The 27,601-nt window shown below is 41.8% G+C and overlaps 1 protein-coding gene across 4 annotated transcripts in view; it reads right to left on the bottom strand.

The window, feature by feature from the left end:
• SHANK3 (SH3 and multiple ankyrin repeat domains 3) overlaps positions 1-27,601 on the bottom strand; it is a 412,785-nt gene that overhangs the window by 105,551 nt on the left and 279,633 nt on the right. For all 4 annotated transcript variants that reach the window (XM_066592225.1, XM_066592227.1, XM_066592226.1 and 1 more), the window contains one exon: positions 22,212-22,363. In XM_066592225.1, the coding sequence (XP_066448322.1) occupies positions 22,212-22,363 (152 nt within the window). The remainder of the gene's footprint in view (positions 1-22,211; positions 22,364-27,601) is intronic.

Raw genomic sequence — 27,601 nt, 5'->3', positions numbered from 1 at the left:
AGCCCTGCCTAGAAGCGGGGTTGGCATCCTGATAAGGATGACCCCGTGGTCTTCCTCTAGGCGCTAACTGACCCTTGCATGACAAAAACACCTATAAACCAAAAAACAGAACAGGATCGGGAGTAGTAAAGAAACAGAGGGACTGACAGATGTACAAGAATAAGACAGCGGAACAGGCAATGAAGCTACTGACAGGAAGAGTGCAAAGGCATAAGAACAACAAACCAAATCATGCTGGATAATAACAAAATAAATGCCAAAGCAGGAGCTAAGCAGGGTGTCAGAGAACTAAATCACAACAACACTGAATCACTGAGTGGAATTCCCAGCTCAACTATATAGGGCAATAATTTGCAAAAGTCCTAGAGCAGCTGGAAGCCTGGAGCAAGTAACCATTCAGGTGCTGGAAGTAAATATATAGAAACTCAGGTTACAAGCAAAACAGGATGATGCCCACTTCTGCCAGACACAAGAGGAGATTAGCAAGTCTGAACAGCAGACCTAACAGAGTCCTAATACCACCAGACTGCTACAGAATAAAAAACAGTTACAAAGATCAATATGACTAAGAATAACACTATATGAGGGCCAAATTATACCGCCAGATTATGACCATATAATACCATGACACAGTGATTAATATCAATATACTGTCACTAAAAAAAAACACTACAAAAATCAATATGGTCTACATTTGAAAAAAAAATCTGCTGACTTAAGTGTTTTTGCTGATTTTACCCACATAAAAGGTGCTGATTCCACATATAAAGTCTAAAAATATGCAATGTGTCACATTTTTTCACAAATAACTGTTTGAGTAGAGATTATAAAGTCAAATATCAGGGATAATAAGAAGTTCTGCAGAAACGATAGCATGTAATATATTTGTTTCAAGCAAATAACAAGTCTATCGTCTATCCAAGAGACAATAGTTGTGTACATTTCATTCTTAGGCAGAAATGTTCTATTTGGATGCTCTGGAATAGTTCTGTACAGGATTGTTACGCTGTGAACACCAGCAGTAGTCTGCAGTCATGTTTCAGTTCCATCTACCTTGATATCTATGTTCCATGGTTGTGGTGTCCTGGTGAAAGCGTTCTCCTTGCTCCTCACTCATAGATCCAAGATTTGAGTGGAAGTAGCTCAGGTGGATATGAAGGAAATGCAATTTGACACTCATGTTTGCTCCCAGTCTTTGAAAAGCAATCAACTAATGTTGAACTCTACGGTTATAATTTTCATCCCTAAAGTTGCCAAGGAAATCTGTAACCAAGACAGAAAAAGCCGACCAAGCTGTCCTTTCTAGGGTTTACATGGTATTAGGGAATTCTCTGTCTTTGGTTAGAAGCCTTATTTGCGGGCCATCAAATATGCCAGCTTTTAATTTCTCGTGTGAAAGAGCAGGATATTTGGTACAGATATACAGGTGACATTGTCTTTGACTGCAGTCGCTTGTCTTTCTTTTTTCTTCTCCATTTTGCTGACACGTCATGATGACTTTTCCTGATCACTTGTTTCTGCAGAATTTGACACAGGCATCTTTGACTCCTCAACTTTCCAGCCACTTGGCTTCATTTGTCATACCTCTACATAATATCCTTGCCAAGTGTCCCAGAAAGTAATAATGCCACATAGTATAGTAATATTATAGTTTTATTATAATATTCAGTAATAAAATGCCAAATAGGCCCCCACTCAGTAATAAAGCCCCACATAGGCCCCATTTAGTAATAAGGCAACAAATAGACCCTCACTCAGCAATAATGCCCCTCATACACCCACACTCAGTAATAATGCTCCTCATAGACCCAATTCCGTAATAAGGTAACTCAGAGACCCCCACTCAGTAATAATGCCACTCATAGGCCCTCACTTCAGTAATAATTGTCCATTATAGGTCCCAGCCCCCATTTCAGAAATAGTGCCCCTTATAGGTCTCAGCCTCTGCTTAAGTCCCAGCTCCCACCCCATAATGGTGACTCTTATAGGTGCCAGCTCCCATCTCAGTAATAGTGCCCCTTATAGGCCCAGACCCCACCCCAGTATTAAAGCCCTATATTATATATACACTCTGTCAAAAAAAATCAAACACCTAGATGAAGTTGTCAGAATCTAATGAAACTTTATATGTGTGATTTTAACATTAATATAAATAAGTCATTACAATATCAGAGCAAAAGGATAACTTATCATGGAAAACTGAACACTTGAAGGGAGGCTCTAGTACCCTGTTGGGTAACCTCCAGCTTGGATGCAAGATGTGGTACTAGCAAACATAGAGGCTTCTGGTTCTGTATAGTATCCTGCGGCATATCAGTCCACATTTGTTGTAACTGAGCCTAAAGTTGTCTTCCTAAATGGTCTATTGGCGTCACATACATGTTCTATTGGCAATAAATCTGGCGACTGGGAAGTGTGGTAATCTTGGGGAGGTATTCCTGTGACACCCTTGCTGTGTATGGGCGAGCATTATCCAACAGGAAAATGCCTCTTGTAAGCCGCCATGAGAGGCAACACATGTGGCTGCAGGATGTCCTGAACATATCGCTGAGCTGCCATTGTCTCTCTGTTTGCTGCTCCAAAGCAAAGCCAGCATTGAGGCGCCCACCCCTGGATCTCCAGGCATGAATACAGCTGTCGTCAGTGCCCAAACTGAACCTGGATTCGCCACTGAAGACAATTCAGTTTCACTCCATAGCAGTCCATTTTCGTGGTTTACGACACCACTGCAAATGGAAATGGCAGTTGGTGAGTGTCCAAAGCACTACATGTAATAGGCACCGTGAGACCAAATGTCTTTCAGCCAAGTGCCTGGAAATACTTCAAACAGACACAGGGGCCAGTAACAATAGTGCCACCTGTGTCTGGATGGTAGACAACGAAAAAGTTGGAGCTGATCGTGCTTTTTAGACAATCCCCTCTACTCGCGGTCTGTTGAGGGTGTCCTGAGCCTGGTAGCCTTGTGTGTGTGCCCTCATGCATCTACTGGTCCTAACACCTCCTGACAGTCTGCTCAGAACAGCCAGGTCATTGGCAAGTTGTTGGTATGACTATCCAGCTTTTTCCATTTCAATAATGCCCCCCCCCCAACTCTCCGCTTGCATTGTAAAAGTATGTCTAGTGGTTAACAAGCTCTACACAAAAAAGAGGTCTATTACACAAAGGTAGTCTCTGAGGGCCTTTTTATAGGCTAAGGGGGAAACCATGTTTAGAGACTCAGATGGCAAGACCGTTCATCTAATCACACCAATAAGGGAGATGGAATAAATCCTCCACAGTGCCACCTATTGAAAGGCAGCATTCCTTCAAGACTCAAATGGCCATGCACGCTCCTCTGGGTAATATGCAAATAAGGGAGATGGAATAAATCCTCCATAGTGCCACCTATTTCAACCTCCATTAACCCCTTAATGACACGGCCCTTTTTCTTTTTCCATTTTCGTTTTTTCCTCCCCCCTTTAAAAAATTGTAACTCCTTTATTTATCCATTGACGTTGCTGTATGAGGGCTTGTTTTTTTCAATGGTGCTATTTAAAGTACCATATAATGTACTGAAAAACTTTTTTAAAATTCTAAGTGGAGTAAAATGAAAAAAAAAACGACATTTCGCCATCTTTTAGTGCGTCTTGTTTCTACGGCGCACAAACGGCAACAAAAACAACATGATAACTTTATTCTATGGGTCGGTATGATTACTACGATACCAAAATTGTATAGTTTTTTTTTTACTATACTCATCTTTTTTTTTTTAAAGACATTTAATTTTTTTCAATTATTTTCTGCCGTCATTTTTGTGCGCGCAATAACTTTTTTATTTTTCCGTCGACATAGTTTAGCAAGGCCTCATTTTTTGCGGGATGTCCTGTAGTTTCTGATAGTACCAATTTGGAATACATACTACTTTTTGATTTTTATTGCGTTTTTCCTGGGAGACAGGGTAACTAAAAAAGTGCATTTCTGGCGTTCTTTATTTTTTTTTCGGACAACGTTCACCGTGTGGGAAAAATAATGCACTAGTTTGATAGTTCGGACTTTTACGGACGCGGCGATACCAAATACATATTTTTAATTTATTATTTAGATTTTTTAATAATAGATATGGCAAAAGGGGGGTGATTTAAACTTTTACAACTTTTTTTTTTTCAATTAAAAAAAACTTTATTGATTTTTTTTTACAGTTCTTTGAAGTCCCCCTGGGGGACTTTAACATGCGATGCTTTGATCGCTCCTGCAGTATGACATAATGCTATAGCATTACGTCATACTGCTTTTTGACAGGCAGTCTATCAAGCCACCCCACGGGGATGGCTTGTTAGGCAGTCTGTTAAGGCATCACCGCGGGGGAGCCGTGCGGGACCCCCGAACATCGCGGGGAATTTAAATTCCACTGTCAGAATTGACAGCGGCATTTAAATGTTTAATAGCAACGATCGGCCGCGCGGACACTCGTGGCTATTGCCCGTGGGTGTCAGCTGTTATAAACAGCTGACGCCCGCACTGTATGAAGAGAGGTTGCCATGCAACCTCTCTTCATACATACCCCGACGCTCCATGAAGTACCAATACGTCATTGGTCATGAAGGGGTTAAATTATAAAGTACCCCTAAACTCTTCACTTTTGGTGTGAAGAGGTACAAGAATATGGGACACAATAAATGAGTAAAAATAAAAATACAGATCGATAAAGGAATGATAGTTCTTATCACCAACTTTATTTCAGATCACTAAAAAATTCTACTAAAAATGAACTTTTCTTTTGCCATTTTTTGAACCTTGACAAACCTGAAAAAGAAAAACTATTTCTATAAAAAAATGTAAAAGGATAATGCTTACCTGTAAAAAGAATCTAAAAAGACCTAAATCTGAGTGGATAGGTAAAAGTGAAGTTTTTTTCATTAAAGAAATATGTACTAAAAAGTGCTAAATGTTATTCTCACATGGGTTATGCAACAATACTTTTACTTTGGTAAACAGTCAAAGCGGTCACAAAAATAAGTTAGGAGAGGGTTCAACCCATGTGACCCCCAACATAGGTGAGAAAAGAAGGTTCCTATTCCTCATCCTTGGCTGGGGCAGCAGGACAAGCATGTACGATTACACTCCAGGGGGATGAAAGGGAGTATTAGAATGATTTATCTTTGCTTATTCAGATATTTTCGGATGGTCCCATTCCCAGCAAAATGTAAACTGAATGAAAAGCCTACATGCTATAAACAAATTCAATTTGGATCTCATAAATAGCAGATTTCACAGGGTCTATGTTTTGTGTTGTGCTTTTTTATGTTTTACTCTAAACAACCTTTCTCTGGTTTGTATGGAAATAAGGTACACTGAATGATCACTGCATTAGGAACACCTACTCAGTAACTAGTTGTTCCATCTTTTTGGGCAATCATGGCTTTCAGAAGTCGAGGAACAGATTCCACAAGGTGGTGAACGCACTCAACTTGACCTGTGCCCACAACAGCAGCTATGTCAGTTGTTGCATATTTTGGATAAGTGGGAGCAGATTTCATAGCCCTTTCCAGCCTATAAACACGTTCAATGGGGTTATAGTCTGGTGAGTTTGGGGGCCAAGGCAGAGTCGAAAAGTCATTGTTGTATCCCTCAAACTACTCCCTAGTGATCCAGGCTTGATGAAATGGATTGTTGTTCTGTTGAAAAATTGCACTGTGGTCAGGGAAGACTTCCTGAACATTTGCGAGCAAATGATCAGCTAACAGGTCCCTGTAGCATTCACCATTTAAGGATTATAATATGATGACCAACAGTCCTAGGTCATGCCAGGAAAATGCTCCCCAGAACTTAACGCCATCACTACTGGTATGTTGAACCCCAACTGTACAGCCATGGGATACGGCTTTATGCTGTTTACGTCAGATGAGGACCCGGCCATCCATATGGTTCCAGACAACTTTCTGACATCTGTCCAAGGTCTATTCATGTCTTTTTTTGGGCCCATGTGAGGCCTTGCTGGTGATGATGCAGAATACTCTGAGGCACCCTTTTCGGTATTTGGCTATTGAACGAAAGGCATGCCGCATAGTGATTGTGGAAATCTGTCTAACTTCCCTGTTGTACTACTGGGTCATTTGGTCCACGGTGGCATGTCGTTGCTAAAATACCAGACATGCCACCCGACGCTTGCCTCTAGGATCAACAACACGTGGCCTGCCACTGTGTGATATTCTCTTGACTGTCTGTCCACGGTTCAACCAGTGTAAGTGCACTCTTGATAAAGTGCTTCAGGAATGGTCAACAAGTCTGACTGTTTCAGAAATACTGGCCCTGCACTCCTGGGCACTAAAAATCTGCCAGTGGTCAAAGTCACTCAAGTCACCAAAGTCACTCAAGTCATCATGGCTGCCAAATGTTGTCTTATGCTGCAGAGAGGAGAGGTCAGCACATTATCTGAGAGCAAATCGTGACTCGGTCATCATGTGCAGCGCTTTTCTGATCACAAGATGACATGTGCCAGCTGTTCCTAATGCAGTGATCGTTAAGTGTATTATGTAATATATTTTTTTCTCTGTATACTACTTTGAGCATATCTGCGTGTCTTGTACTTGACATTTTCATATGGCTTTCTTGTCTAAAATTAGAGGAAATATGCAAAAGTGTGAAAAGTCTTAAAAGCAAAGCAAAATAAGCATAATCTATTTTTCAATACTTATAAAAAGGTATAAAAATAAACTAATAACCATAATATGGTAAACTCTTTCAGAATTTCAATAAACAAACTTCCGCAAAAAGAAGAAAAAAACTCTCTATTAGGCCTTAGTCAGACGGGCGTTTTTAGCCGCGATTTGCGCATGTGCATGCCTCCGGCGATTTTATAAAACCATTGCTTTGCAATGGTATCGGACACGAGCGCTTTTTATGCGCTCGTCCGATAAATTATAAAACAAAAAATCGCAGATCGCACCTATCTGCGATCTGCGATTCCTGTTCTCTTCCCTATATGTGCTCAATGGGGCTGGCGGCAGCAGCGCCGACCCCATTGAGAACATATAGAAGACAAATCATTCTTCTCTGCCACAGCTGTAACAGCTGTGACAGAGAAGAACGATGTTTGCCCATTGAATTCAATGGAGCCGGCAATACAGCCGCTCCATTAAAAGCAATGGGCTGCCGGCGTGCGCGGGGTGAATTGTCGGGAAGGGCTTAAATATATAAGCCCTTCCCTGCAATTCATCCTAAAATGTGTTAAAATAAAAAAAAAGTCCAGCCGCGGCCGATGTCAGTTCTCCTGAACTGCTTCTCGGCACTATCAGCCGGCGGGGCTTTAAAATCCCCGCCTGCTGAATGATCTGCCTCTGATTGGTCACAGCCCTGACCAATCAGAGGCAGGTTTCACTCACACACCCATTCATGAATTCATGAATGGGTGAGTGACTGCTGCCTCTCAGCGCTGAGCCAATCAGGGGCAGGTCTGACTCACATCCATTCATGAATTCATGAATGGGTGTGAGTGAGACATGCCTCTGATTGGCTCAGCGCTGAGCCAATCAGGGGGCAGGTCTGACTCACACCCCCTTCACACCCACAGCAGGATGGCCGCGCGGAACTCCGACTGCCGGGAGCAGGTAAGTATATATATATTTTTTATTTTTACACATTTTAGGATGCATTGCAGGGAAGGGCTTATATATTTAAGCCCTTCCCGACAATTTATCCCGGGCTCGCCCGCAGCGCATTGCTTTAAATGGAGTGGGCTCTATTGCCGTCTCCATTGAATGCAATGCGCTGGACAGCTCCGGCCTGTTTCTAATGAAACGCGGCTAGGAGCAGATTTTCGGGCGATTTGCGGGCGACTTGCGCGCACCGGTCACGCGATTTGCGGATGCGCATCCGTCATGCGATCCGCAAATCGCGCAAAAAAACGCCCGTCTGACTAAGGCCTAAGATCAGACTGGACTTTGGGGGTCATATTCAGATTTCTATAATATTACTCAATTTCTCAGCACAGCAAATGCAAGAGGTCCTTTGTGATCTAATGCCATGAAAAGTAGTCTGCACATCAAAAGCCACTCATGTCTACACAGCATACCCTTGCTACCTGAGGCCAATTTATGTTTCAGTAATTTGGTCAGTACTGTATTTTGCTTCAGTGTTTGTAAGCCAAAATCAGGAATGGATGCAAAACAAAGAAGTGGTGAAAAACTTTCCAGGATACTTTTTCACTCTGTAGGTTCCAAGCCTTGCTTTGACAAATAATGATGCAACATACAGACCAAAATACTGCTGTGTAAAAGAGTCCTACCGTAAGAATGTATTTTCTTGAGTAATTTTGATCATGGTTTTGGCTGTGATTTTTGCTGTGATTGCAAAACAGCAGTTTTTCATTAAAAGTTTCTACTTTGTCACATTTATGTGGGGAAAAATAAACTGGAATGAAAATTATGCAAAAAAAGAAAATGTAGATGCACAGTAAATGCACCACACCATGTGTACAACGCTAAAGTAAACCTATAATTTGTCGTCACTTCAGGCTGTGCTTACACACAGCTATGAAACAATGCTAAAAGTATAGCAACTGTGAGCCACCCCATGCTGGTGGTAGCTCCGCCTCTTCCTATCCCCCCTTTAATTCTCTCTTGAGCTGCAACTAGGCAGTTTGTGTGGGTTGCATTTAGAAATCCACCCTAGCTGCATTTGCAATTTAGAAGTCATCAGGTGGTTTTTAATTGATGATTTGAAGTATGGTCACCCTTTCAACATGTGTGAAATCCGCCTCTAAAATCTGTAATCAAATCCATGGCTTTCTGGTCTATTCCAAAATCTGTATGCGTTACATTTGGATTGTGCCTCGGATTTCAATGTGAATTTGACAGCAGATTTTACCCTATGCATTGCAAAATTCTACAACATAGGTCTCATGTCCACGGGAAAATTCGGGCCTGCACATATTTCCCATGCAGAGTCCCACAGCGGGTCCCTCCTGCCCTGGCAGACATTAGGCCAAGGAAACAGATTATAGTTACCTGTCTGGTCGAGCCGGTCTCTCCTTCGTCGCGGCTGGGTTTTCTTTCTTCGGCCCGGTGGATGTGCTCGGCACGCCGGCAGAGTGCCGTGTACGTGCGCCATGCACACATTTTTTCTCTGAACTCCTGCATTACCGCGGTCCCGCGGCACAGCTGCGGGTGTGCCACAGGACCGGACAACTTCCATAGGCCTCAATGGAAGCCGCGGGAGCTGTCCGTGCGGAAAAAGCACACGAAATGGAGCATGCTGCAGGTGGTTTCCCGCACGTGCGATCCGCGCACCAGGTAGACATTGGGCCAAAATCTGCCTACAATATCCTGCCCATTTTATGCACTGCATGCCAATGTAGCCATAGGCGGTGATGTGAGGTAGCCAAGGGTGGTACATAAGTTAAAATGACAAAGAGCTGCTATACATATATATACATCAATAAGCAGTGCCATACCATAACTACACATGGCTGAGCTATCTCACTAATATTCATCTTACATTGTGATGTCCTCATACAACACCACGTGGTATCAGATGTGATGGGCTCAGTTACAGTTTATGCATCAGGAGCTCACCTCAGTCTTCGACATTTTCATACACAACAGTCCCTGAAGTTTACAGATAACTGCGTCAAAAAATCCTGTTTGCTAGTTCTTTCTGTAAAAACAACTTGTGTAGTGAGCAGGATCAGAGGAGAATGACCTGACGGTTCAAGCTGACAGGAAGATGACAGTAAGGCCTCTTTAACTTGGGCTACAAAATCGTGAGAAACTCATGGTTTCCCATGAGATCTTCCAGGCTACAAAACATCTCATGTGAAAGAATCCATTGGAAACCATGGGCTTCACATACATGCGTTTTTAGCAATGTTGATTCGCTACAAAATCTCACGATTTTGTAGCCTCAACAGAAATAACCAATGGCACCTCAGCAAATGAAACTCTAAGGCTGGGTTCACACGGGGCGGATATGCCGCGGAAATTCCATGTGGAATTTTGCTGCGGCAAATCCGCATGCGGTCGCTAATCCCGGGATTAGCCAGTCATGTGGACGAGATTTCTCAGAAATCTCGTCCACATGGGACGGCAAATCCGCTCTGGCCAAGCCGGCAGAAGCCGCTGCTGCGGCGCGGATTTGCCAAACGCAGCATGTCTATTTTCTTTTCCGCTGCGGCCGCGCTCTCCTCTATGGGAGTGCCGGCCGCAGCGGAAGAGCGAGCAGCCGGGCTGCTTCAAAGCCGCTGCGGCTTTTGCCGCGGCGGTTCTCCTGGCAGAAATGTCGCGGTTTTTGCTGCGGCCAAACTGCGACATTTCCGTCGGGAATCCGCCCTGTGTGACCGTGGCCTAAAGTGGAAGAACTGCAGCAGCAGATGGTCAAATAGGGTTCCACTCATATCAGCTAAGAGTAGGAAACTATGGCTACAATGGAAAAAATCTCACCGGAAAACTGGAATAAAGTCTAGGATTCCTGCTGCCACTTTTAAATCAAAAGGTCAAAATTTGGCACAAAATTTGAATCCATAGACCATGTGCCAATACTTCTGACGACACTTTTGGTGTAATGCTGTGGGAAATTTCTTCTTGATATATAATAGGCCCTCGAATATCAACTGAGCATCATTTAAATGTCATATCCTACCTGAATATTGTTGCTGTCCTTTTGCCTAAACCTTTAGAGCAATAGTTAGCCCTTGTTCTTACTGCTGCTTCCAAGTATGATAACACACCATATTACATAGCATATCACAAAGCCCACAAACATGAATTCAGTGCACAATGACATGGCAATCAGATCCTAATCCAAAAGAGCACCTTTGGGAAGTGTTTTAATACTGTTATGTCAACATCAAGGAGAATATCTAAGGAAATTTTCCTTTACCTTATTGAATTTATGCCAAATTCAGACTATTCTGAAAAGCAGAAGGGGCTATTACAACCTAATACTGGCGCAAGCTCAGAGAAGAGTTACCAAGATGGTGAACGTTCTGCAAATCATGTTCTATGAGGAACGGTTAAAGGATCTGGGAATGTTTAGGTTGCAAAAAAAAAAAGGCTGAGAGGAGACTTAATAGCTCTTTACAAATGTCTGAAGGTCTGTCACAGTGCAGAGGATTCAGCCGTAGTCTCATTTGTACAAGGAAAGACTAGAAGCAATGGGATGAAACTGAAAGGGAGGAAACACAAATTATATTAGAGGAAACTTTCTGACAGTGAGGTGATCAATGAGTGGAACAGGTTACCACGGGAGGTGGTGAGTTCTCCTTCAACGGAAGTGTTCAAACAAAGGCTGGACAAATATCTGTCTGGGATGATTTAGTGATCCTGCATTGAGCCGGAGGTTTGACCTGATGACCCTGGAGGCAGGTGTGAGCTAGGTCATGGGGGGGAGGAAGCATGAGCTTCCCAGCAAGTGTTTAGGGTCACCGGCTTGGCTTCAGCATGAGTGAGGACATCAGGGGAAGGAGAAACAAGGTTACACTGTGTGAGAGGTCCAATACTGCATGCACTGTCAGTGCTTGTGTCTGTCATTCAGCGAGTGTAAACTGTGAGTGTTACTATATGAGCCACAGAAGTGCCCTATAACTAATTAGAGCAACATAGAGGTCGCTCTTACTAATTGGGCCACAGTAGGAATACTATTAATAATTGGTGCCATATAGGTCACTATTAATTAATCTACGGTGGGGGTTCTATTACTAATTGAGGCCACATGGAGGGTCTTGTTACTTATTGGGGCCACAGTAAGGTCCTATTACGTAGTGGAACCACAACATGGGCATTATTAATAAGTGGGGTCCACAGCAGAGATACTATTACTAATTGGGGCAATAGAGTGTCACTATTACTTATTTCGGGCCACAATTAGGGTCCCTTTTACTAATTGAGGCCACATACAGGGTTCTGTTATGTATTTGGGCCACAGAGGGATTCCTACTACTATGTGTGGCCACAGTAAGGCCCTATTACTTAGAGGAACCACAGCATTGGCATTATTACTAAATGGGGACCACAGCAAGGAAACTGTTACTTAGTGGGATGACAGTGGGGGAGCTATTAATAAGTGGGGACCATAACAGGAAAACTTTTAGTGGGACCACAGTGCGGGCACTATTACTTAGTGGGACAGAAGCAGGCACGTTGTTACTGAGGGAAAGAAAAGTTTATTATATGCAGCAGGATGGGGAGAGTGTGCAGTAGCGAACTGTAGCTGTAAAAAATCTCAGCGGTGCTCTAGACCCAGAAAGAAGAAAAACAAATATTGACAACTCCAAACACAGACAATATCACCTGTGATCACTGGATGTATTTGCACTGTAATCACTATGACTGTGTAGGGCCAGTATTTGAGTAGATTATATGATAACTGTAGAACTGCAGTGGGACAGGGTCGCTTGATTGAAAGTGGCCATACAGAAAATAGATATATTACCTGGTTCTGGTACTGCAGTTATGCTATTCCATTGGTTCTGGTGCTATATTTATGTTGGGAGCTAGGCTCTGGTGCTGCATTTATGTCATGAGCTTGGTTCTGCTGCTGTATTTATGTGCAATTGATAAACAAGTTAAGGATGGAAGGACATGGTTTGGTTGGCAGCACACAGTTAGACTATGCCCACACACGGTGGATAATAACAGCATAGTTTTGGCAGTAATTTATGTGGCCATGGTTTGGCTTGGTGTGGCCAGTCGCACCCTGTTTTTCCACCTTTAGGGTGCATGCACACATTGGGAATTTCAGTGTGGATGCACACCAAAATCTGCACAATTTCATTCAGATTCTGACACGTATCCACAGCAGACTTCACACTTTTAATTGAAACAGTGAGATCTGCTGCGAATCCGTGTCAAAATCCACACCAAATTTGGCGGATTTTGATGCAGATTTTGGTAAGGATTTTCTGCAGTGGAAAAGCTGCACCAAATCCACTATGTGTAAACACACACCTAGGGTGGGCCACTACTCATGGGTCAATGCTGTATGCTTCCACCCCTGGGTAAAATTTGCCAGCCAACTCCTGCCTTTAGGTCCCTTCCAATTCTATGATACTACAAAGGTGTATTTAAATTGACAACTGTGTGTATCACTCCTGCTCTTGTCTATGGGCTAAATCTGGTATTATCGGACTCATGCACTTAAATCTTTCTATACTTTAGTAACGCTAGATTCTCAATGCATTGACTTTAGTTTTACCAAACAAAAAATTAATATGACTTGCTTTCAGAACTTGAATAAATGATACATTTAAAAAAAAATTTCAATAAAGATTGCATTTCTGGAAAATGCATCTTGTTGTCCATTTCCAAACCACCAAAACAATGGATTCCATCAACATCTCAAATCTGTCACCTACGTATAGATTAACAAAATGGGGGGTGGGGGAAGTAGTGACTAGCCCCAAAAATAGCATCCATGTTTACATACATAGGCTAAAAACCTGCAAAGACCTAATACTCAGTTTTGTAATTTCTGCACAGAAATATTATTTTTGTTCCCATAAAGTTCTGTGGCAAATGATACGGTAATACTCTGAAAGTTGAGCCTATTAGAAGTCAACACTTTCAAGGTTCTGCTATGTTCTTCTGTTCTGCGTTGCAATTGATAAATATACTCATAACACGGTATCTGTTTGCCCTATAATACAACAAAATACATACTTTGACCAACTAATCAACTGAATCTGTGCTACATGTTATTTCTTTTATGCAGTGATACCTTGGGTTAGGAGTGCCTCAGCTTACAAGCTTTTTGACTTGAGAGCAGGCTCTCTCATTAATTTTTGCTCTGACTTAAGAGCAAAAACTTTGGTTAAGAGCCTTGCTCTCAATGGGCCTGCCGCTGCTGCCGGTGGCCCCATTGAAAGCAATGGCCTGCCAGCAACCCCTGCGGTGATTTTCGGGGAAGGGCTTTAAATATAAGCCCTTCCCTGAAAAATCTTCCTTAGCTGTAGTAAAAAAATATATACTCACCTGTCCCCCACTGCTGGGGCTCAGGCATGTCTAGCCTCTACTTGTTCTCCCTGCATTTTTAATACCCATCTGCTGAAAAGTTTCAGAGCAATGCAGGGAGAATAAAATGCGCCAGAGCCCCAGCAGACAGGAGAGTATATATATTTATATATTTTTTTAACTATAGCTATGGATGATTTTCAGGGAAGGGCTTATATTTAAAGCCCTTCCCTGAAAATCACTGTGGAGGTGCCGGCGTCCTATTGCTTTCAATGGGGCAATGCCATCCCCATTGAAATCAGTGGGAGAGCTTAGCGATCCGGAATGTGTTAATGGCTTATCCATTCATTTCAATGGAGAAAATTGATTTGACTTACAAGTGTTTTGGGTTAAGAGCTTTGTCACGGAACAAATTAAACTCAAGGCACCACTGTAAGTGTAATCTGATTGTTTAATATGCTTGCCTAAATAGGTCTTCACAACCTAAGTCCACCTTTAGTTCTTGTTTAAAAGGGGGGTTCAGAACACAAAGCAGGGATAAGGAAAAGGTACAGCGGTAATAAACTATTACACGGGGTGAAGGGCATCATCCACTTGTGAAAGAGTGTGATAGTTACCTACGTTATGAACGAGAGCATCTGCAATGGAGCATGGAGAATAAAACAGCCAGTGAGACAAAGGATGAGATGAATACACAAGACCATCCAACATTCTCACAGTACAACATTCAGTCAAAGAATTATCAAGCTACACAGGAACTAAATAATGATAATAACATAAAATACCAATATCTTGTAAAACACAAAGGCTTCACATTTTACAAAAGTACAACATGTTACAAAAAACAAACACATATACAGTAACTTTGTACTTTATATAAACAAAACATTTGAAACCCATAGCACAATATAGTATACTTAGACTGAAATTGTACAACAACGCATAAAAGCCAGAGTTAGAAGCGTAAAGATCAAGAAACATATACTATGTATACCTCTAAGAGGTTGTCTGGTCTTAAGATTTAGGCTTTAAGTAAGGTTATTATTACATTTACAACCATTGTGTTGCTCCAAAGAACAAAAACATTGCAAGTGTTGATTCTGAACTCGATTAAAAATAAATTCTACTGTTTGTTGTTACATCTCATTTGCACATCTATGTGTCACCATGGCTACAGACTACAAACAAACCCTGTATGTAGTCTGTTCTTGTAGTCATGTATTACACCCTTCCATTTACTTTGGGTTAGGATAAAGCAACGAGTCAGAAGGGGTGAACTACAGTGACATACCTACATAAGAGCAGCATGGGAGCTGTAAACATAAAACAGAGGGATTTTCTTTGATTACAGACTACAGGTTTTACAGGACTACACAGGATTTGTTTGTTGTCCGTTATAGTATAGACTAGCTTTGCATAGGAGATGAATATACATAATCATAGTATGTTTTTTTTATTAATGACTATTTGCAAAGTTGCTTCTTTTTGTTATTTAAGATGCGATTCTGCGATAAAAACTGGTAGCAAAAGTGGACATATTCCTTAAAGTTGTTCAGTACAAAAGGTCCCAATAAGTTTTTACTGTATCAACAGAAAAGTAGTTGGAGAGTCTTCAATTCTTCTGCAGGGGAAATTAGTAGAGATGAGCGAGCGTACTCATTAAGGCAAACTACTTGAGCAAGTAGTGCCTTATGCGAGTACCTGCCCGCTCGTCTCTAAAGATTCGGGTGCCGGCTGGGGAGAGCGGTGAGTTGCGGGAATGAGCAGGGGGTAGCAGGGGGGAGAGAGTGAGAGAGATCTCACCCCCCCCTCGTTCCTCCCTGCTCTCCCCTGCCGCTCCCCGCTGGCACCCGAATCTTTTGAGACGCGCGGGCAGGTACTCGCATAAGGCACTACTCGCTCAAGTAGTTTGCCTTAGCGAGTACGCTCACTCTTCTCTAGAAATTAGCATTACAGGTTGCCCAATGAAATCAATTGCTGATTTTAGTAATGTATATCTGCATTGTATCCTCTAGAGAAAGAGAGAACTGTCTCCCTTTCATTAAAAAAATGTTATAATTTGTGTTATATAAGCTTACAGTTGCAAGAAAAAGTAAGTGAACCCAGTGGATTTCTGCACTGATTACTAATACAATGTGGTCTGATTGTTATCTAAGTCACAATTACAGACAAACACAATCTAACTAAACTAATAACACACAAACAGTTGTACTGTTCATGTCTTTTATTGAGCACACTAGGTAAACATCCACAGTGCAGGGAGAAAACAAAAGTGATGATCTTTGTTAATGACTTCTCCAAGAGCTAATTGACAAAAAGCTGTTTCAGTGAAGAAGACAAGATTGGGAGTGTGGGTTTCACAGGTACTTTGCCCATTAAATAAAGTCACACAAAGGCTGGTTACTGACAAATCTGCTCTTCTTAAAAAAGACTGGTTAGAGTGAACCATGCCTCGATGCAAAAAACTTTCATGAAATGAATGAAGCTGAAAAAGGCTTCAAAAACTTTGCTAAAGATCTGGGTGTACATCAATTCATAGTTAGAGAAATTATTACAAATAGAGAAAATTCAGGACTGTTGCTACTTTCTCTAGCATTGGGCATCCTGTTAAGATCACTCCAAGAGCACAATAAGCAATACTGAAAGATATGAGAAAGAACTCAAAAGGTAACAGCAAAAGACCTAAAGATGTCTTTATAAACTTTGAAAACCTGTGTTCATGTGTCCACTACTAGAAAACTACTGAACAAGAATGGTGATCAAGGAAGGACGCCACAAAGAAAGTCACTGTAGTGCATAAGAAATTGTTACGACAATTCTGTGTTTGGAGGTGAAAGAACACTGCACATCAACACCAAACTTCATCCCAACTGAAACATGGTGGTGGGAGCATCAAGTTTTGTGGTTGCTTTGCTCCCTCAGGGTCTGGATGCATTGCAGTCTTTGAGGCATCAATTAATTCTAACAGGAGAATAAAAGGGGCAGCAGTCCATGACCTCAAGCTAAACAGACATTGGGTGATGCAACAAGACAGTAACCCAAAGCACACCAGTAAATCTATGCAAGAATGATTCAAAAAGAAGAAAATATTTCTTCTGGATTGGCTGAGTCAGGCTCCTGATCGTAACTCGGGATGCAGTATGATGCCCTTAAGAGGGCTGTGGACACATGGCATCTGATATTCATGAACTAAAACAAATTTGCAGGACGCAAAATTCCTCCTCGACTTTGTGCAAATGTTATTTGCAGCTAAAAGAAACCTTTTTTTTGGAGGTGATTCTTGCTAAACGGAGATCTACATGTTGTTAACCCCTTAAAGAGCACTTTTTAAATTTTTTTTGTTTTTTCTTCCCCACTTCCCCAAAATATCATAACTCTTTTATTTATCCATCAATGTAGCTGTATGAGCGCTTGTGTTTTGTGGGACAAGTTGTATTTTTCAATGGCACTATTTAATGCACTATATAATGTACTACAAACCTTTTACAAATTTCGAAGTGGAGTAACATGGAAGAAGAAATGCAATTCCACCATCTTTGCGGACGGAGGGGGAGGTCTTGTTTTTATGGTGTACATAACGAGGTAAAAATGACATGAAAACTTTATTCTGTGGGTTAGTACAATTGCCACGATAACAAATTTATATATTTTTTTGCTGTACTACTCTCAAAAAACAAAACATCTTCAGAAAAAAATTTAATTATTTTGTACCATTCTGCCGTATTTTATTTTATTTTTTTGCTGATGCCGTTCACCATGCGGGACAGATAATTCATTAATTTGATAGTTTGAACTTTTACGGATGCAGAGATACCAAATATGTCTTTGTTTTTATTATTTAGATTTTTTTATTATAAATATGGGAAAAGGCTTTTTTTAAACTTTAACTATTTAATTTTTTTTATAATAATGAATTTGAAAAGTTTTAAACATTTTTACATTTTTTTTAGCCCCATAGGGGACTTGAACTTGCGTTACATTTGACTGTGATGTGACAGGCATTCTACCAAGAAACACCATAGGTAATCAGCTATGGCAGTACTGGAGGCCTTCAGACAATCCCAGACTGCCATGGCAAACAAACAACGACAGTTTTGACAGCAGCATTTAAAGGGTTTATTTCTGTGACTGGCATACACACTGATCGAGGCTGTTGCTGACAGGTGTCTGCTGTAAAAAACAGCCGGGACCTGTATTGTATGGAGCACGATCGATTCCCGATCCCCTCCATACAAACCTCGATTGCACAGGACAGAACTGTACATCCTTTGTCGTTAAGGGGTTAATTTCAAGGGTCCACTTACTGTTTCTCCCTGCATTATGGATGTTTACTCAATGTGCTCAATAAAATATTTTTTCTTTTTCTTTTGGGAAAATCCAACACAGTATCAGTGACATCCAGACTGTGTAATCTGCACTTTTGTTCCCACCTCCCAGTCACATGATCAGCACTGTGACAGCGCTCTGTTTCCTGCAATTAATGAGGCAGATTTATGATGACTTCCGAAAAGAAGGTCGGTTTTCTTCTCCTCAGCAACCAATCACAGTTTATCTTTAATTTTCAAGAGCAGAATACAAAATTAAAGCAGCTTTGAGTGGTTGCTATGGGCAAGAAGAACAGTCTCTCTTTATGACAGTTGCCATAAATCTGCCCTGTAACTGCAGGACGCAGACCGTTGTCAGTGTGCTGGTCATGTGACCTGGAGGCTGGAAGAAAAGTGCACAATATACAGCTTGGGGGGGATGGGCTAAAGACCTGGATTCTTCACAGCGGAGACCACTGATACTGGGATGGTTTTCTGAAAAAGAGGAGTGCTTCTCTAAGGGTTTGTCATAATGTATCTGGTCTAGGCAATCCACTGTTCGAAACACAGTAGCAGCACATTCTCCTCTCTTCTGAAGTACACTGACCCTTCTCATAATAGTCCGGCTACTGTTTCGAATGCAGGCATTTCTATAAAATTGGGGTAAATTTTTCATTGTGTTCATCAGTTATCCAAACTTTATATCTTCCTAAATTATAATTACTCCTCTATACTTGTAGTAAGAAAATGTCAGAAATAACCTAATGTAAGTGAACGTTAGAGGGTACCCAGATTATGAGGAAAAGGGGTAGTAAAGCTCTGTTCACATTGTGGGTGGGCACTAACACTAAAGGTATCTATGCACAAAAGACAATTTTGGCAGGATCGGACAATTTTAGGGAAAATAAGGATGAGGCACGTTGCCAAGTGTATATATAATTAACTGTTATTGAATATGTATGAAACATTTGGAAATTCTCCTGACTTACCGTGTTTTAATAAGGCACTGTCTTATATTAAATTTTGCCCCAAAAGAGGCACAGTGTCTTATTGGCTAATTGAGCGCCAGCAGCCAATCACAGCTCATACATGATGAGCCAATCACAGCCACTCAGGGAATGACATCACTGAATGGCTATGATTGGCTCATTGAGCGCAGGCTGTGATTGGCTGCTGGCACTTGATTAGCCAATCACAGCGCTCGCTTTGTCGAAGGCGGGGTATTCAAAGCCCCGTCACTAGAAGAAGCTGAGATGGCAGATGGGGAGGACTCTGCAGCTTGCGGCAGCGCCGTCGGAGACCATCAGGACCTGTGGACCAGATGAGTATTGATTTCTTTTTTTTTTTTGGTGGGGGGGTGCAGGTTAGCTAGATCTTATTTTTGGAGGAGGCCTTATATTTTGGCGTAGGTCTTACTATCGGGGTAGGACCTCCTTTTGGGGAAACAGTTTTTGTCAATATGTCCTTAGACTTCCATTATAGTGAAAAAGAAACTATATCATGTGGTATACTTTTTTTTACAATGGCAGACATATGCAACAGTATGGGCTAGTTGTCTACATCTAGTGCATATGTTCTGTAGTGGCGTGTAAACAGAGACTAGCCAAGACTTCAAGATGTTTAGCACACAGGTGACTGCATAGTCTAAGCACACTGTGGCAAACCCAGAAACGTGACACAATATTGAGTCTGCATACATGGCTTTTTTTTAGCCTTTGGTGTGATTGAGATTTATCTACTTAACACTTGGAAACACTTGGCAACTACTTTACACCAAATTGTGTGTGGATTGGGAGTTTGATACGGATCTGCAGTAAACTTTACCCCTTCAATTGTAGGGGTGAAGTCTGCTGCAGATCTGTATCAAAATCCAATGCTGAATTTGACTGCTACATGTGAACGAACTCTCATAATAAGTTGTCCACAGAAACAAACTTTCCTGAATCCAGCCTAGGTCCACTTCCGAACCAAGTCATGTGATATAGACCTTCCACCCCTTTTGCAGAGTCAGTAACATGTTTAAAGTTGGCCTTGCTAAGGGTTTTTACCCACTAGCGTTTTTTTAACGCTGCGAGATCGCTGCGTTTTATCAGTGGGACTTTCTAATGTTAAAATCACAAGTTTGTAGCATTAAAAAGTCTCATTGGAAAAAAACGCAGCGATCTTGCTGTGTTAAAAAAAACGCTAGCGGGTAAAAGCCCTAATTGTTTCATTTCAATAACTAAGGCCCTGTTCACATTTAGTTTTCTTGGCCATGTATTCCAAGAGATTCCATGCTTGCTGAAATCCATGGTGGGATGCATATCCTTTTGTCCTGCCATTGCGTACAGTAGAAATCCATGTAGTGGTTTATATGGGACAATTTGTTTGGCTTGCAGCTGTGAAATCTGCATCTCAGAATAAAAAGAATTGTCTTCTCAATGCTTGACATGGGTTCCGCATGGAAACAGAGTTGGGTGGCTGCATGCAGGTTTGTCCTGTTGAATGGCATTAAATCTGAGTGCAGATCTACATACAAATTTGCAAATTCACTGACTTTTGACGCTAAACTTCGGATTTTTGCAGCATATTCAGTATTGCTGAACCCAGACTAGATTGGGCAAGTTTATTCCCTGGACAACTCCTCTAAGAAATTGAACAGCACCTAAAAATAAACATAATGCTGTTCAAGAGTTGGCATTCTGTTTAAAGGCTTTTTTGAGACTTAGACATACAATGGTGAGCTAAACAGCAAATGTAAAAAAAAACAAAAACGTTCTTTACAATGAACTTTCAGACGTCTGATCTAGGGGACAGTAGCTATGATACCAAACGATCACGTAGACCTATATAATGCGTATGTCTTTACACATTATTCCCTTTCAATTGAAGATCTGAAATCAGGAACCAAATATAAAAGCAGACTATTATACACAGTCATAGCATTATATATGCTCTTTTATTTTACCCAATAAGCCAATGTACCCATTTAAAGAGGTTGTCCGGTTAAATGCACATTTTAAAATTAAGTCCAAATGAGTTAAAACAATAAAATAAGTGGTACTTACTACTTACCCATCCTTACTGCCCGCGATGCAGCGCTGCAGCTCCGCTATTCTTCCAGCGTCTGTTGACAGCAGAAGTCAGGTGACCACTGCCTGCCAATCACAGGCCAGCATGTCACTGCCCATTCTCCTGGCATCAGCACTCACGCATCCCGCGTGCCTTGATGCCAAGAGTACAGAATAGTGACATTATGGTCTCTGATTGGCCGTCTTTGGTCGCCTAATTTCCACAGTCAACAGATGCCGAGAGAATTTTGGGTCTGCAGTGCTGGACCGCGGGTGCTGAGGATAGGCAAGAACCCTTTGTTTTCTTGTTTTAACTCATTTGAACCCTATTATAAGACATCAAAATGTAACCAGACAACCCCTTTAAGTGATCATTTAGAATATGTACACTCAGAACAGGTAGAATGCAAGTTGGCTTGTCGCGATAACATCTCATGGATGCCATATGTCACTAAACACACACCTCTAAGACTGACACGTGGTCAAAGTTTTGTTATATGCACCGAGGTGCGGGGGTAGGACCTCTGTAATACATGCACCTCAGAGGTGGGGAACCACCGTGATGCACCCACCTCAACAGCGATGTGGCTTCTGTAACACATAATAGACATCTATTCACCTCTGTCACATCATCTCTGTAACATGTTATGTAAAGCATGCAATCCATCCATGAACCCTGTCATTTATCTTTCAGGATCATCTGCTTCTCTTGTTAGTAAGTGTACATACATCATTTCTGATTTTCATGCATTAAACTTGAAATTCATCCCAAAACTGGATCATATAGTTATGTTTTACTTTGGCAAACTTCACTGGTTGAAACTGGTAGCAGCTCTTTTTTATACAGTTTGGTGTATCACAGAAGGCAAACACTTACTTGTCTGTACTGTTTCATGTGCTCCCTAAACTGTGAAATGTTTGAGTCTTACACTCACCCTTCACTCTCTCCCCTCTGTTGAGTTGGATTTCTCCAGGTCCTTGTGGTTCGTATGACTTCACTGCTATGAATGTTCTCCCAGGTACTGCGCTGTACAGTTTTCTTTTGGGCCCCCGAGGGCCGGTGCTCCTCGTATCCAGGGGCCCGGGGCTGTAAACAAACACATAGGTGATGGTGCTGAGTTGATGTGGGCTTGCCATGTGGGTGGCCAGTAGCTCACAACTTCCCCAAACTTTCACTGACATCTCAACTTTGTGGGCGAGTGGTACACTTTAACTCTTGTTGTGGGCCCCCAGATCACCATACCAGGCCACAGACACTCCCCCAATTTCATAGTGTTCATAAAACCCCTTTCTCTCCAGTGTATTACCCCCACTTTAATGAGGGCTACTTTGCTCTCTACTTGTCCTTAAACCACCTCTCCCCTCCACCCAGCCCACCAAATTCAACGCAAAAGAAAAAAATGCATTTTGAGAAAAAAAGCAATAAGGTAAGGTGGGTGTTTGTTGGATGGGGTAAGATGGAGGGAAGAAGATTAAACTGAGAAAGGGATACAGAAGGGCTGTTCAGAGATATAGTGAGTCAGAATGATGGGGAGTAGCAATCCAAAGGAGAGAGGAAAGGGCAGAGGAGGAGCAATGATGAGGAATGGACGGGAAATAAATGAAGATATGTGCAGACAAGCAAGACAGGAATACAAGAGGATAGACATAAGAAGCTAGGGACATCAAGGGATGGAGGGCATGTCAAAGGAAAGGATGAAGAAGCTGAGGGAAAGCACGGCTGTCTGCAGTTCTCCCTGTTCTTTTGCCGTTCAGTTAAACTGTCAGCAGCAGAGGAGGGGGAGAGTGAGGAGGGAGGACAGCGGGAGGAGAGCGGGGGACTGTCCATTCATGCTTCTCTTTCCCCCAGTATTCTACAATCCCCACCAGATCTGCTTCTCCCGCCCCACACTCACCAATCTTCACCTTGATAAATAGACAGCCCTTCATCCTCTATCACTGGTCTTATCTCAGTGGCCTCTCTCTCACTTCTGTTCCTCCCTGATTAACCTCTCGCAGCTTCTTCTTCTTTCTCTACTCTATTCTTTGCCTAATCTCTCATTTTGGATGCACAATGTAGATGGGCTCTAAATTCCTCTTGACCAGGGTCATTCTTTCCTTTTTAATGATGATTTATTCCCACGTGAGATAGTTATTGTTATGCATGCCCCCTGCATACTTTGCACATCCTCCAGTACATTTCTTTGACTCTTCGTCCTATGCTCCATTATCATTTGTTACCATTTCCCAGCACTGTTTTACATAGACTACTTCTCCTACCTCATAGATATCCTCCTCATTATTTTTATTTCCTCTCAAACAGTATTTGTCCCTTCTCTCTTCCCCTCACTCTTACCTCCCTCCCTCTGACTTTCGCTCCCTCTCCCTCCTCTCTCTGCTGCCTGACAGATTTTGAATTACTGCAGAGAGTGTGTGATGGGAGCTGAATATTAATGCAAAATGTGTGACAGAAAGAGACTGCCTATAAACAGAGAGACCCCTCCACATTAGACCGACTTGTATCTGCAGACTGCACTAGCAGAAATTGCACAAAGTGGCTTCCTCACATGATGCTAAGAATATGAGCATACTCTTAGGAGACTGTATAACGTGCTGTGTACGTCTCGGTGAGATAATAGAAGATCGTAGAGGTCCTCTGCTAAAGAGGTCATGCTTTTCCTGACATTGAATGGGCAACGAAAAGCTAATGCGGGTCACATGAGCCTATGTTGTCCCCTATGTTGTCTCTGCTCAGGTACGGTGTACGAACAAATCATGAAGGCCCAAAATGGGGAACTGATAAAAAGTCATAAAGATTGGGGCTTTGGGGAAAAAGGTGTCCTTTACAGATCTGAAAAGTAATCTATTAAACTGGTTGCAGATGTTACTTTATATATAAAACGCAGTACATAAAGTTTGTTTTTGTCTGTGGCATTTTTTTTTTTATGTCAGTGGCTTTTTGTCAAAACTCAGCATGTTCTGGATATGGAGTTTTTACTGGCATTCTTTTACCAATAGACCTCAATAGGTTTTTCAACCTACTGGCCTTTATTTATAAATATTGCGCTAATTATTTTTAGAACACGCTAGTCTTAAATTGTGCCAACTTTACAAAAGTGGCACACAGACTTTAGCTGCACCAAAAATCGGAAAGATCCGCCAAAAATGCACCAAAGTTCAGTGTGGTCACAGCCAAAACAGTGACAAAGGGCTACTGTTTCTTCCCCTTCTATTTCGGAAGTCAGGCAGCTCATCTCATAAAAAGGAAAGTTAAGAAGTGATGGGGATATAACTTAGACATATGGTAAATGTTACTTACTAACTATTCTGTGCGGTATGACTCTCTGTATTACAAAAAGAGAATGACCAATTTTGACAAATGGAGATTTTCTGTAACTTTTGAATTTCTTTCTGAGGGTTGCTTCACACGAGCGTGTTTTTGTGCGTACATAAGTGTGCACCTATGTACGCGCAAAAACATGCATGCATTAAGGTTGATGCATTGCCTTCAATGGAGCCGCCGGCAAGGACCAGTCCGAGGCAGCTCTCAGCTGTCATTCAATACCTGAGAGCTGCCTCTGATTGGTCACAGTGCTCAGCCAATCAGAGGCAGCCCATTCAGCAGGCGGAGATTTTAAATTGTTTTACTGGGAAGAGCTTATATGTAAAGCCCTTCCCTGAAAAACAATTCCGGGGTGCTGGCAGACCATTGTCTTCAATGGAGCCGCAGGCAGCAGCCACGGCTCTATTGAATACAATGCGTGCATTCCCTATGGTGCACATATGTCCTTTCTTTACAGGCACGCAGCTGTAAAACACGGACATGTGAACATACCATAGGGAATGCATTGGTTCTAACAGAAGCGTGTTTTTGTGAGCGTGTATGCACGCACAAAAACATACTAAACATAGCTAAATTAATATAAAACATACCAACCAAAATATATTGTGGATATAAAGAAAAATGTGCCACGAAAACACTGTCTCAGAATCAATTGAATAGGTAGTAGCATTCCAAAGTTCTTATCACATAAATGTATCATGCCAGTGATTATTACCACATAAAGTCAAACATGTGGCTTTGTCACTAAAGCCAAAACAAGCTTGGGTGGCAAGCGGTTACCCCATTTAAAGCTTTTTTCACACAGTCGTTTTTTTCCCTTTTTTGGTGAAAAAAAAAACAAAACATTTTTCTTTATAATGCCTACAGGCTTTTTGGGTGGCATTTTTTGCTCACGTGTGTTTTTTATTTGCCCTTTTCTGCAATAGAGGAACCAGAAAAAGTACCAGACTCAGAACATGCTTCAATTTTGAAAGACCACCATGGACCCAAAAAACGCAGTAAAGCCAGGCTCATACGACCATAATCATAAAGCACTGCGTGTATCTTGCAGCATTTTACTGCTCCGGAATCAGCAGTGAGCCGGCCTATCGCTACGTATGGCAGCGATTTTGGATTTCACATGACACAGTATCTCACTCACGCTGTCATGTGAAGTCTTTCAGGTTTCTTTTTTTGTTTACATTCCCCGCTCACAACAGTGCATATAAATGGCGCACACATGCAATGTAGTTGCCTATGTGCAGTGTTGATTACGTGCCCATAGAGAACAATGGGCTCTAGTGCACATAAAAGCAGCAAAAGAGAACATGTTCTTTTTTGGGTGTGCATTATATGCAATGAATATTTGCAAGTGTGAATGCATCAATGAAAGTCTGTGTACTTTCATTGACTCCATTCACCGCGTATTATGCCTAAGGCCGGGCTCACATAAGCAGGTAGTAATTGCGGATTCCGCAAGCGATTGATCAGCGGTAACACACTGATTAATCAAATGCATTGGATTACGCAGTTCCACTCACATTAACTGGTCGGGAATGTGTAATCCGCTCACAGATAATAGAACGCAGCATTTTCTATTTTACACCAGAATCCGAGTCATAGAGCCCATTGTTCTCTATGGTCGCGGATATAGCCGCAGCCGATATGCAATTACATTGCGTATGCACAGTGGGAACCAGTGTCATTTTAAAAAAGTGTACTGTGCATGACTGCCTGCTTGAGTACGTGGTCATACACAAAAAGTTATGTGGTGGTACGAAGGGTCACAGCCGGGCTCACAGCAGGTATGCTCTATTTTTGGGCGCATTTGCGCACCAAAGCTCCCCAAAGTAGTCTGTGGGATGTGCATGAATGCGCAGCCAAAACCAGCGCAATTGTGCAACACACTGCTCAATTCCATGGGAAAAAGAACACATCTTGAATTCATTAGGCTAAAAAAACATTCAAAATCAAGGTAGAGGTTTGCCCTGCGCCCATGTGAACTGGCCCTGTGAGCGTAAAAAATAGAGTAATGTGCCAACCCGAGGGGATGTGCTGCCGGCAAAAATGACTTATGTCCAAGTAAAAGATGCAATTAACAAAGTGCGCATTTTATCATTTGATTGTTGGACATGTTTCCATGGGCCAATGATCAGGATCATACAAACAATTGTTCAGGTGATTATGCCCTGTCTACCTGGACCGTATGTGATGGTGTTTTACAATTTACTACTGAGATATTCATATAGTAGCAGTTCGGGAACAATTGTGACCTGAGCAGCAGTTACAGAGGAGGAACATCAAGCAAAATAAAGTACAATCTATCACACCGCCCAATCCTGTAAATGTAGTAATAATATTAACTAAATCCAAGAATTCTAATAATCCATCGGAAATTTGAGAACTGGGGTCTTTAATAGGAGCTAGGCCTCACATGGATGTATCTAGAAAAAAAAACATGTATCTACCATAAATATTCCATATAATGTGCACTTTATTAAACAACAGATGCTTAGCTGCCATGACAACCCAAGTTTAACGAAACCGACTTTTATTCCAGCTAGCTAATAGCATTATATTATATCATGGGTCAAGTCTATTAAATGCAACGAGTGTCAAATCATTGGCCAAAGCTGACAATATAAATGACTAGAGTAGAGAAAATCTAAAGTACATTTCTAGGTCACTCCGAACAGTCACATCTTTAGGAAATTGACCGCACATGAGTGACAATTAGTATACATAACAATAATGTTGTAATCTGATAAAGTTAACATTGTAATCAGTAGTAAGTATAGCTCCATTTACACAGGACGAATGTCGGGCAAATGATGCCCAACACTCGCGCCTGTGTCTCCGTGCTCCCGTGCTCCTGCACGGGAGCTAGCAGAGCTGTCTGGTTCACGGATCGGCCAGCAGGGGGCGGGGCAGTGCAGGAGATTTCTCTCCTCTCGCTCCCCCAGCCCCTCTTCATTGCCATAACACAGCAGCCTTTCAGTACTTAACAGCCGCTATTTACACTGA

The sequence above is a fragment of the Eleutherodactylus coqui genome, chromosome 2 (genome assembly GCF_035609145.1).
Source record: "Eleutherodactylus coqui strain aEleCoq1 chromosome 2, aEleCoq1.hap1, whole genome shotgun sequence".
Lineage (NCBI taxonomy): Eukaryota > Metazoa > Chordata > Amphibia > Anura > Eleutherodactylidae > Eleutherodactylus > Eleutherodactylus coqui.
The sequence above is the reverse complement of the archived record's forward strand: the minus strand, read 5'-3'. Positions and strand labels throughout refer to the sequence as shown.